This window comes from Podarcis cretensis, assembly GCF_951804945.1.
Source record: "Podarcis cretensis genome assembly, chromosome: 8".
NCBI classification, from domain to species: Eukaryota; Metazoa; Chordata; class Lepidosauria; order Squamata; family Lacertidae; genus Podarcis; species Podarcis cretensis.
In genome coordinates, this window is record NC_137177.1 from 28,580,168 (window position 1) to 28,592,180 (window position 12,013).

Below are 12,013 nucleotides of genomic sequence, written 5' to 3' on the forward strand. Positions count from 1 at the left end.
GCACAGCCCTTCAACACCTTTCCCGTGATGCCATCAGGTCCAGCAGCCTTCCTCGGATTCACCATCCTCAATACCTGTCTCACCTCATGCTCCTCTACAGTGAATGAGGGGCCCCTATGGGCTGGTGGCTGTAATACCGGCGTCTCAGGTGGCTCCTTCTCGAAGCGAGCAAAGAAAAAGTTAAGCTCCTCCGCCAGCAAAGGGTCACCATCGACAGCACCAAGGTTAGGTTTGTAGTTGGTAATATGCTGAATCCCCTGCCACATCTGTCTTGTGTTGTTACTCCTTAAATTATCCTCAATCCTCTGCCTATAGACCAGTTTTGCCCGTCGAATACCCCTCTTCAAGTTTGCTCTTGCCACACTGTAAAGCTGCACCTCGCCCGACCTGAAAGCCCTATTCCTTTCCCGCAACAGGCACTGGACCTCTCTATTCATCCAGGGTTTCTGATTGGGATAAAACCGGATGGATTTATTTACTGTGACAGTGTCTGTGCAGTGATTGATATAGCACAGAACTGCCGCCGTGTGCTCCTCCAGGTCTGAACGATCGAAAATATCCCAATTGGTTCTCTCAAAACAGTCCTGCAGCTGGTGGATAGCGCCTTCAGGCCAGATTTTAACAGTCCTTGATATTGTGGGAGCCCGTTTCCTGAGTGGGATATATGCTGGTACCAGGAACAGAGACATATGGTCGGACTGGCCCAAATGTGGCAGCTGTAAGGCCCTATAGCCGTGATTTACATTCGAATAAACTTTATCCAGTGTCTTGTCCCCCCTTGTGGGACATTTCACATGCTGATAGAGCGTTGGGAGCACTGTTTTAAGTTCAACATGATTGAAGTCTCCCGCAATGATGTGCACAGCTTCAGGATGCTTGTCTTGCTGGCTGCTGATAAGGCTCTGCAGGCATCCCAGAGCCAAGTTGGCATTGGCATCTGGTGGCACGTACACACCAGTTAGCATAACAGCTGTAAACTCCCTAGGGAGATAGGCTGGTCTGCATTTAACAGCCACATATTCCAAATCCGGTGAACAGTAACTGCCCACGGTCTTAGAATTATTGGACCAGCATTTGTTCACATATACACACAGCCCCCCTCCTTTGGTTTTTCCGAAGTCCATGCCTCGGTCATGACGATGTACCACACAGCCTTCCAACTGAATAGCCGTGTCTGGTATGGACGGTTGAAGCCATGTCTCAATGACAAATAAGACGCAGCAATCTTTTACGAGACTGTTCTTTGCTGCCAGCAGCCTCAATTCATCCATCTTGTTGGCAAGAGATCTCACATTAGCAAGAAATATGCTAGGGAGTGGTGGTTTAGATGGACTCCTTTGCAATCTTACCAGGACGCCGGCCCGACAACCCCGCCTTTGCCTCCTGTCTCTACGCCGCCTTCGCCTCCTCCCTGGAGGCATAGTAATCCATGGAGAGCCCGGTGGCCTGGCTACTCCCACAGGAGCGTTATCTGGGCGAAAATAATCAGCTCTCACAGCTTGTTCACACTGTAACCCGACCTTCAGAAGTTCCTGCCTGCTATAAATCTTTCTTGCCCGGCCAAACATACTCAGAACAAGTAAAAATAATGAAAACAAAACACTGAAAACAAAACAAAACGCTGAAAACAAAAGGAGAGCACTGAGCCGCAGCGTCTCTTTTGGCAAGCACTAGGCACTTAAGATTTATTTTAAAAATTGTTACTGACGTGTCACACAATTAATTAACTTTCTATGTACCCTTAGGCTCCCTCACCACCACAATATTTCTGGCTACAGGCCTGAGCTGCTGCACTCACCAGTTGCTAGCTGCAAATTTACCTATAGGAGGCAACCAATTGCCATTTTAAAGGAGGTGAAGCAAATTCGTCTGAAACCTGGATGGCTTTGAAAGAGGATTAGACAAATTCATGGGCATCAACAGCTACTAGCCATGACGGCTATGCTCTGCCTCCATGACTTTCTATCACTACAACCAAACCCACATCAAAACAAGACAAGGCAGTCAAGCAGCAGCACTGCAGGAGGAAAATCTGAGCCTGGCATTAATGAAGACCCATCGAATTTGGCTGCCACCCACCACAGTAGCTAACTTAGCATCCTAGTTAGTCCTGCCCAAGTAGTCAGCCACTGAGCCAAATGAGGAAGAGGCCCACACTTACCACCACCTGGTTGTTGACTTGCACTATCTCATCCCCCGGAAGGATCCCGCTGCTGCAGTGCTCAGCCGGGGACTGGAAGGGAGCAACACATGCAACAAACAAACAAACAAACAAACAAACGTCAAGATCTCCTTTGCTGGAAGGGAGAAGGAGGCAACTTGGTCACTCTCACTCTTCGACAAATCCAAGTAAGCAGCTTTCTTGGACAGTGAAAGCTGAGACTGGGGGAGGGCTGGGGAGTTGCTGCAGAGGGGATTAAGTATTAACTTCAAGCTCTGACCTTTGGGGTAATTCCTGCTCAGCAAGGAGGCAAAGGAATGAAGAAACTAGCTGGGCTGAACAGCGTGTGCACGCACACACACACCAAGGTTTTGGCCAAGCTTCGGATGACGCAGAGTCACTGTCAGGGGGGGGGGGGGGCAAAGCAGGTGGGCTAAGCCATGTTCTGCCTGGCACAATCTGAGGAAGAAATATGAGCTCCCCCACCTCTAGATGAGTTGCTAGGTTTCCCACACAGGCTCATTTCAGAGACCTGAAGTCACTGTGGTGGGACAGGGCAGGGCAGTATTTTAGGACCTAAGTTAATGCTCCCTTCTTCCCTATGGGAAAACCAAGAGTGCGTTTCAAGGCGACCTGCTTAAGCATTCATTCTGATTTGTTGTGAGGAGATGTGGTGATGCTGGCTATGAGCATTTATGCCAGTTGGTTCACAGGGAGGACAGATGACGTTGCACCAAAGCAAGTGTTTATCCCAAACTTTCCAGTGCATTTTCCTTAGCATAAGAAGTCTGAGGTTTCAGGGAAGCATGTTTGTTGCGCAAGACCACCCACAGTCAACTATAATTGTGCATCTTCAATTTGCCAGCATGAAACCGAATCCCTGTGAAATATAGTGACAGTCTGGGAATGCCCCGAAGACACAAATAACCCCCTGTATCTTCTTTCTGACTCACCTCTGGGGCAGTTCCTGATATGAAATGGAGACAGGTGGGCGAGGACTTAATCTCAATGCCCTGCAGAGGAAAAGATGTAGCAGACATGGTTACTGAGACAGTGGCAGAAGAGATCTTAGCTCAGTAAAAGAGCATTAACTATGCACACAAAAGTTGCCTGGTTCAGTTCCCAGCAATGCCAGGCTGGGCTGGGGAAGACCCGTATCTGAGGCTTTGGAGACCCATAAATATTCACATAGTTATCCCTCCATGGAGTTCGAGGTGGCACACATGGTTTTCCCTCTCCCCATTTTCATCCACACAGCAACCCCTGAAGTAGGCTAGGTTAAAAGACAGTAACTGCCCCAAGGTCACCCAATGAGCCTCATGGCCGAGTAGTGATTTGAACCCTGGTTTCCCAGCCTGACTCAGTATAAGGCATCTTGCTATATCAGCAGAATAAAAGTTGTAGTTCAGCAGCAGAGCACCTGCTTTTGCATGCAGAAGTTTGCAGGTGAAATCCCCAGTATCTCTGGTTTGCAGAATAGACAATGATGGGGTTAACGGACTAGAAGCCTGTCTTGGCGGGGGGGGGGGGGGGGGCAGACAGCATGAGCCCTGGGGTTTTTGCACTGACACCCAGATCTCCTGTCCTTTCTTCTCTATAATCTTTGTTTTGTTTAAAAACACCCGTTGTTTACAGGGCAGCTAGGTGTGCTTAGAGAACAGTAACAGTGAAGCTCCAGCTGTCTTAATTTGCCCAGAAGCAATTTTATGTCATGGGCTCACTGCTTTTAAGTACCCAACAACATCCCTGCCTGACTCTGTTTAAGACAACTTAAAGGGAGGAGGGAGAAGAGTTCATTCACCCTGCCTGTGATGAAGGTCAACATTCTTTCAATAAAGGACAATTATTCTTGGGGCTTCCAGGTTGCAGGAGAGGGACCTGACATTTTACTTTGCCAACCCAGCTTTGACAGACATACATAAACAGGGAAGGCCATACAGCTCAGGGCCAGAGCACCTGCCTTGCATGCAAAAGGTTCTGAGTTCAATTCCTGGCATCTCCAGGTAGGGCTGAGAAAGACTCCCTGCCTGACACACTCAAGAGGCACTGCCAGTCAGTACAGGTAAAGCTGAGCAGCGCGAAATGCTGTTTAGCTGCATCATGTTGCTTTGTGGGACTTTCCCATCCCCTCCGGTAGGTAAGTAAATGCTAGTTGTTGTGATTATTACTTATTAGTGATTTCCTGCTCCTGTTTCTTATTTCATGTTGGAGCAACCAAAAATCACACCCGCCTTGATAAGTGCTGGATATGCACTTTATAACTGTGGGTGGGGGCTTTGCACTCAGCTCTTTTGCCTGCGATGGCCTTGCAAAATAAAATAAAAATAAAATAGCCTGGCAGGCTCACCAGACTGTCCTCTGGACCTGCTGCCACAAGTTCCACTGTCTCCAAGGTGGCAGTTCGATGCAGGAGTTCAGCTGGACTGTAATTCAAGATGTGCTCACAGATTCCTGAGATGTGTCTGCCCTGCAGGGCGCAAAGAGGGAAAAACTCATTCTTTTAGAAGATGCCAGGTGGATTATGAACCTTCTGACAGAGGTAAGAACAAATGCAATTGGAGGCACAAGATCCTCCTAGATCTTCCCCTACCCCAATTTTAAAAAAATGCAGTTGCTAACCGGGAGGTTACATGCACACCATAAATTTATAGCACCCAAGGAATCCTGGGAACTCACTGAGCTACAATTCCCAGGAAACATGCTTTAAATGTATGGTGTGGATGTGACCTGGGTTTGCTATTTCCCAAATGGGATAAATATGGTTTTGATGCAGCTTACTCCATCGTAAGACTATGCTATTTACCTAGATTACGCCAAGTGTTCAATTTTGAAACAAAAATAATTGTTCCCAGTTCACTCTCTCCATACTATTCAGTTTTTTAAAAATATATAAATCAATAGGTTGTTTCAGGCTTCCACAATGTGGTGCGCTCTAGATGTTGCTGGACTCCAACTTCCATCAGCTAGCATGGCCGATGGTCATGGCTGATGGGGGTTATAGTCCATCAACATCTAGAAGGCATCATATCAACTACAGTGGTACCTCAAGTTACAAACGCCTCAGGTTACAAATGGTTCAGGTTACAAACTCTGCTAACCTGGAAGAGAGTTGAGAACTTTTCCCCAGGATGAGAACGGAAATTGTGTGCCGGCAGCGCAGTGGCAGCAAGAGCTGCCATTAGCAAAAGCACGCCTCTAGTTAAGAACAGTTTCAGGTTAAGAACGGACCTCTGGAACAAATTAAGTTCGTAACTAGGGGTACCACTGTACTCTGGTCCTACAGAACGATCTAGTTTAGCTGTTTTATCTGTATCTAGTAAACAAAAGCAAAACTTTGAAACTGTCAAGCTTGGAGTTGGCATGCATTCATCATCCCTAATGAACTTAAGAAATGGGAAATATGCTGTTTTGGAACATTTTCTGCTGTACATCCCTGGTGTGCACAAGTCCAGAACAGAGGCGATGGACACATTTCTCATGCCAGTAAAACATACTTGGCCATCTGAGGGGGCTTGTGTACTTGACAATGTCCAATTTAGATTAAAGGGACCTGAACATCCCACCCCCCAAAAAATAGCTGTCAGCCCAAGAATTTAAAGCAAGATTCCACATCAGGCCTCATCTCATAGCACATTCCATCCGCTGATTGCAGTACTTACAATCAGTAAAATCCGGTCCTCCCTCTCAGACACAGTGCAGCCCTGCAAGTACAAAGAAAACCAAGCTAGACTCTTCAAACTATCCCAGAAACAGGTAAGAACTAGGGTCCTGCCAGATAACCTGTTCACCTGATCATTCATCCTGATTTGTTTGCAGGGAGATTAGACAAGGTTGTTTATTCAATGAGAATCCATTCTTGATTTGTTTATGGGGAGGTTAAATGCTGCTGCATCAAAGCAAGTGTGATCCCACACTTTCCTCTGCATTTACTCATCACTTCGTTTATCACGAAAAGTCTGATCTTTCTGGAGAAGCAGGTTTCTTGCACAAGACCTCTCAGTCAACACTAACTGGATAGCTTGAATTCGCCAGTATGCGACTGAAACCCACCCAAAGATAGCAACAGCCTGGAAGCAGTACCGATTGTAGTACAGGTGTAGTACAGATTGCATGTTAATTCCCTCCAATGCCTACCCCCGCCAGTTGCTTCATTCACACTCCAAACTCTGGGTGCCTCCAGGCGGTCCTTATCTTGCAGGCCCATACCAGAAACTTAGGTTTGCACAATTAAAGTGCTTGGCCCCAAAGGACTTTCTGCAGTTAGGAAAGTGATGGGGAAATGCACCAAAATGTGTGGGATGAACAAATGATCAACAGGAAGATGTGTAGACAAGCCTGCAAGGAAATCAGGATAATATCCATTGTCAGATAACTGCCTTGTAAACAAATCAGAAGAACACTCAGTAAAGGCTGGGCATATTCCAACTACCATGCAAGTTTTGTGCAAGCAAATCAAGCTGAATGCTAAGCAAACAGAATATCTGGAGGAACCATGAGAATGGTGGGTAATGGCTACTAGATCCTAGGTTTGGCTCAGCTTCCTTCTAGGGTCAACAAGGGATGGATCTATTTTCCACATGGCATACCACTGACCATAGTCCCTGCAGCATTAAAAACACACACAGAAAAATAAGAACACCATTAATGCATTTCAGGGTTTTTATTTTGGTGTAAGAGAGACTAAAACAGTTTTCCAAAATCTGGTGGCCTCCAGATGTTTTGGTATATAAGATCCATCAGCCCAGTCCAGCACAACTGTAGTTCAAAATACAGGTTGAGGGCACCAGGTTGATGAAAGCTGTACTATAGAAGACAGCTCTGTCTTTTCATCTGCTATCCACAACTCAAGGCAAGTCTCATCAAGCTATGCACACATGGCATCTTAAATGTGCACAAGCGTGCATCTGCATGCGTGTGCATTAGAGGCAAGTTGCCTTGAGGGATCTGGCTTTCAGCTATGACAGCCAGAAAGATTGCACAGTCATCAATCATGTGTGTTCCACTCGATGGTATTCCAGGATCAAGAAAGATCACACTAGGGCATCTTATCTTCAAACACTGACCTTCCCCCAGTTAACATAGGGTATTAGGTTCCAAGTAATGCCATGCACACATCTCAGAGGGAGGTACACATTCCACAAAATGATGTGTTTTTGGATGCAATTATACTGGAGGTAAAATGACTATTTACTGTTCTGCTCACCACATGCTGATCCAATGGATTTTTAAAATATCCCCTTAGATCCCCCCTTAAAAAGAGAGAGAAAAAATGCACTAGTTAGAGTGCTGGACTAGGACCTGGGAGACCAGAGTTAAAAACCCCAAACAGCCACGAAGCTCATATCCCAGCCTTCCTCCAAGGAGCTCAAAGTGGAACAAACAGTTCTCCCTCTCCTCATCTCATCCTCACAACAACCCTGTAAGGTAGGCCAGACTGAGAGAAAAATGACTGGCCCAAGATAACCCAGTGAGCTTCACTGCTGAGTGAGGAATTTGAACGTGGGTCTCCCAGGTCCTAGTGCAACTCCACTCTAACCACTACACCATACTGGCTCTCATACATGCATCCAGCAAAAGGGCAAAATGGAGACAATGCATTATCAGGGACAGGCGCCAGAATTCAGAGACTGTTCCAGTAAAATAGAGACAGTTTGAAGATATAACAATCCAGCACTGCAGCACAATTAGAAGGAGTCTTGAGATTTCTTTAAAATACAAACACTAAGTTTTAAAGTCTCTGTCCCCTTCTCCAACACGCACCACCCTCAGGCTCCCAGGCTCAAGCCCCAAGTCTCAGGACCAGAGACTCAGATTTCCCAGCAAATACTAATGACAGGAACCCAACTGCACAAACAAAACAAATATTTGTGGGAAGTGGGGAAGGGAAAAAAGGAAGAGTGAAAAGCAGAGTACTAAGAGACACTATGAAAGAATATGAAATTTTCAGAATACACACATCTAAGCCCTACCCTACAGGCCTGAGAAGGTTTGCAGATCACAGCTGAATGAAGACCTTCTCCCACCGCATTCCCAGCTTCCCTTCCCATCCGTCAAAATGAGTTGGGCACATTCTTCTTTCCTGGTCATTTGTATGTTTTTTATCTTAAATGAACTACAGAACGAACAATACAGGCTGCATGTCCATCATATATTTAAAGCACACCCACTCCATGGATCCTGTGAACTGTAATTTACCCTTCACACAGCTACAATTCCCTTACCAAATTACAGTCCCCAGGATTCTTGGTGTGTGTGTGCACGCTTTAAATGTGCTTCAAATGTACAGGGTGTATACAGCCCTAAACACACACACACACACACACACACACACACACACACACACAAAAGAACCTTTGCTTCAAAATGCCATAAAATATCATTCACCTGGTAGGGCACTCCTAAAGTTCAAATAGTTTTAGTAAGGTAAAACATTTCCACTTATAATACTATAATGGGGGGGGGGGGACTCACCTGAAGTTTCTAGCTACTTCTACTTAGATAAAGAAGCCTAATTCTTTAGTTTCTTCTGCAACATGGCACACCTTGTCACGCCCCTCCCCTCTGCTCCCAGTTCTTTTAAGAAATCTATAGCATGGAGCTTTTGACAATTTCTTGCTATTACGACCTTCACACTTTCCTTCCTTTCCTTTCCCATGCTCTCGTCTAGAGCCGGCGGGATTTTCCAGTAGGACCATTTGTCATCAAGTCCCTCCAGCTCATTCCACAGATTCCATCGCAGAAGGTCACACAGAGAAGGAACATTTTACAAAGAAGCTACCTACCGCTGTGCCTACCTGTAAAAGTTTCCCTGAAGAGACTTTCTGTCTCCCCTCAGCGCATATGCCTCCTTTCACTGGGCTACATCCAACTGAAAATGGAGATTCCCCAAACTCAGCTATCCAACCCTGACCCCGATCCCAAACCGTGACTCACTGGATTATTTCTACAAAAAACAAGTCGCTCCCTCACCCCCGTCCAGTTTTGTTTACCTCACTCTTCTCGGTCTCACTCCTCCCACCCATTTCTGGTCAGCTGCCATTTCCCTCAGTTCATTCAAGTTCAGAATAGGGTGTCTCATCCTCTGTCAGCCAACAATGAGCCACAGAGCTTGGCACCTTACAACTCACAGATGGATGGCCTCTCTGACACAAACATGGGGGCGACCATCTTTCTGGAGCAGCGTACCTTTAAAGTACACTCAAAACATGTTCTTTTTCTCAAAGAATTCTGGGCCCTGTAGTTTACCCCTCACAGAGTTAAAATTCCCAGAAACCCTTAACAAACTACAGGACCCAGAATTCTTTGAGGGGGGAACGTACTTTGAATGTGCTTTAAAGGTGTAGTACGTACACAGCCTTTATTTCCTTTCTGAACAGTTTCCTAGGAAACACCCTAAACTAAGGGATTAACAATAGAAACATCAATCCAATTTCAAATCCAACACAAACACAGACCAGGAGAAGAATCGCCACTTAAAAGGCTTGTTGAAAAAGGAAGGTTTTTTGAAAAACATTGAAATGACAGTGGAGACAGCACTTGTCTCATGTGTTGTGGAAGGGAGTTCCGAAGGATTGACCCAGTTCTTACATCATAAAACAAACCTCCTGATGCAATAATATCTGCAGGAGGCTCATTAAACTTCAGGCCAATTTGCAGACTGTTTCTTAACACAGCTCAGCTATGTACATACAATATATTTAAAGCACCTTCTCTCAAAAAGATTAATGGGAACTGTTGTTTAGCACCATAGAGCTATAGTTTCCAGCACCCTTAAACTACAGTTCTCAACATTCTTGGGGGCAGGTTTTAAATGTATGGTGTTTATACAACCTCAGTTTTGAAATCACACCAAACCGCAGTTAATGAAGTTTCCCTATCGATTATTATTGTTGTTATTCAAACTTACAGCCCACTTTTCCTCATAAGCATAAACTCCAAATGAGTTACAGTTTAACACACAAACAAAAACACTTCACACAAAGTCCAAAAAACAAAATAAAGGACCATAGTAATTTCTTCCAATTACTATAACAGCAAACAAAAGCAGATCACAGGAACACTTAAAAGATAGCTTAGATAGAAAGGAGAAAAGAAAATTCATAGCCATGCATGTTCTGTTTAAAACACCAAAAAGAATAAAGAACCACAGCCTCCTTAGGGAAGGTACAGTATTTCACAATTAGGTTCTTCAACTGGGTAAGACACTCTTTGAACCACATTTGGCACTCAGAATAAGGCCTCAGGCACCGGATGGAGAATACACACAGGGACACCTAAATGAAGGAGGTGCTATAGTGTGGATGCCTGAAATGATAAACCATAGTTCGGTCTGCTACTCCTCCCCTGAAACAGGCATGCCAAACATACCGAAAATGAAATCATAGTTTGATCACCTGTACACCGAGAGGCTCAAATCAGGATATGTGTTCTAACCTATGGTGCACTGTCCAAATGGAGCGAAGGAAATCAGTATTAAATTGCCTTTCTGTGTGTTGGTAGGAAAGAATTTGGGACATACGGAGGAAGTCTTACGAATGTTCTCGACAATGTAACTGGATCTCATCATGTCCCAGGGTGAGGCTTCAGTTAAGTATGTGGCCATGGTGTGGGAGCATAAGACCAGCTCAAGAGGCACAAAAATAAAACCAGCTTCAATTTCACCAAACCACATGATAGTCTGGGTGTGTCCTGCATATGGGGAAAGCCTGTGATAAGGTGCATCCCCATCTGTGGCGAGCCGTCAGCAAATCATCATAGGGTACAGCACGTATTTGGGGGAAACATCTGTCCAACACCTCCTAAAGCATGCTGAATCATGAATTCTTCACATAGCGTTGGAAAGTCCACAACCTCCTGTGGACCAAACTCATTTCAAGTCAAGCATTCAGCTCATGGGAAGACTGCAAACAGGATCTGAGCACACCAAATCAGCAGGGCTTTTCTTACTTGTGATTCCCAGCAACTGGAATTAGCAGCATAGAGGAGGTGTCAGTTTCTGGAGTCACAGCACAACCTGTATCTATAAAGCCTATGGCCCCTAAAACATGTAAGCCCAGCTTGCTAGGAGTGAGAAATGACTAGAGAAGACCCAACAGAGCCAGCACACCCAAATCACTTGCCTTGCCATTGCAGGGCAGCTAATCACCTCTGGATAGTAGTACAAAGATTTATGGCAGTCAAAGACCCATGGAAGAGGCCACTGGACATTCTGGCCTTCAGAATACCTTCAGCTGGTGGCACAAATAGGCACTTATTCTCCCAGAGAGGGCCAAAGCTAAGCTTCCCAGAAAACACACATTATAGGCATTGTCTTTGAACAACTTACCACTTTCATAATCTCTGCTAGATCGCCACACAGCCAGATGATGTCTTTGCTGGCTGAAAAATCATTAAGGTGGGAGAAGAGATACCTGCAAGAAAAGATCAATAAGCCTCTTCCTACATGCCAATGCCTCCTAGTTGATAATCGGAGATCCCATTTTAATAGAATTTCTGTCTACTCTCCACCTGACTTTGGTATTACAGGTAAGTAATACTGCACTGAAAAGAGAAACACTGCAAGAATAAACAATATCGTGCTAAACAAACCATCAGTCTGACATGGTATATGACAGCTTCCTATGTTCACATAGACAGTCTGAAAAACTGCTGACATCTGGCTCCAATTTGGCTCTCAGAAAAATGGCCTCCTACTTGATTATGCCGAGCTCTGGCATTGGCCCAGCAGCCAGTGGGTGTTTGAAGCTGTACACAGGACCTCCAATTTCCCTTGGTACCTTTTCTCTCAAGGTTCACTCCTTATCTCCCCTCGGGTACAGAACTCTACAAGTGAATCATCATTTAAACACTCCC

At 45.3% G+C, this 12,013-nt stretch overlaps 1 protein-coding gene across 4 annotated transcripts in view; it reads right to left on the reverse strand.

The window, feature by feature from the left end:
• CNKSR1 (connector enhancer of kinase suppressor of Ras 1) overlaps positions 1-12,013 on the reverse strand; it is a 35,880-nt gene that overhangs the window by 19,516 nt on the left and 4,351 nt on the right. The window contains exons 1-6 of one of the 4 annotated variants that reach the window (XM_079987719.1): positions 9,616-9,689; positions 7,365-7,410; positions 5,821-5,862; positions 4,509-4,628; positions 3,115-3,174; positions 2,162-2,233 (exon numbers count right to left, since the gene is read on the reverse strand). In XM_079987719.1, the coding sequence (XP_079843845.1) occupies positions 2,162-2,233; positions 3,115-3,174; positions 4,509-4,628; positions 5,821-5,862; positions 7,365-7,410; positions 9,616-9,674 (399 nt within the window). In that variant the 5' untranslated portion in view covers positions 9,675-9,689. Of the gene's footprint in view, positions 1-2,161; positions 2,234-3,114; positions 3,175-4,508; positions 4,629-5,820; positions 5,863-7,364; positions 7,411-9,150; positions 9,361-9,615; positions 9,690-11,486; positions 11,572-12,013 lie in introns of those variants that run through there. The other 3 variants (XM_079987717.1, XM_079987720.1, XM_079987718.1) reach the window with 3 other exon arrangements.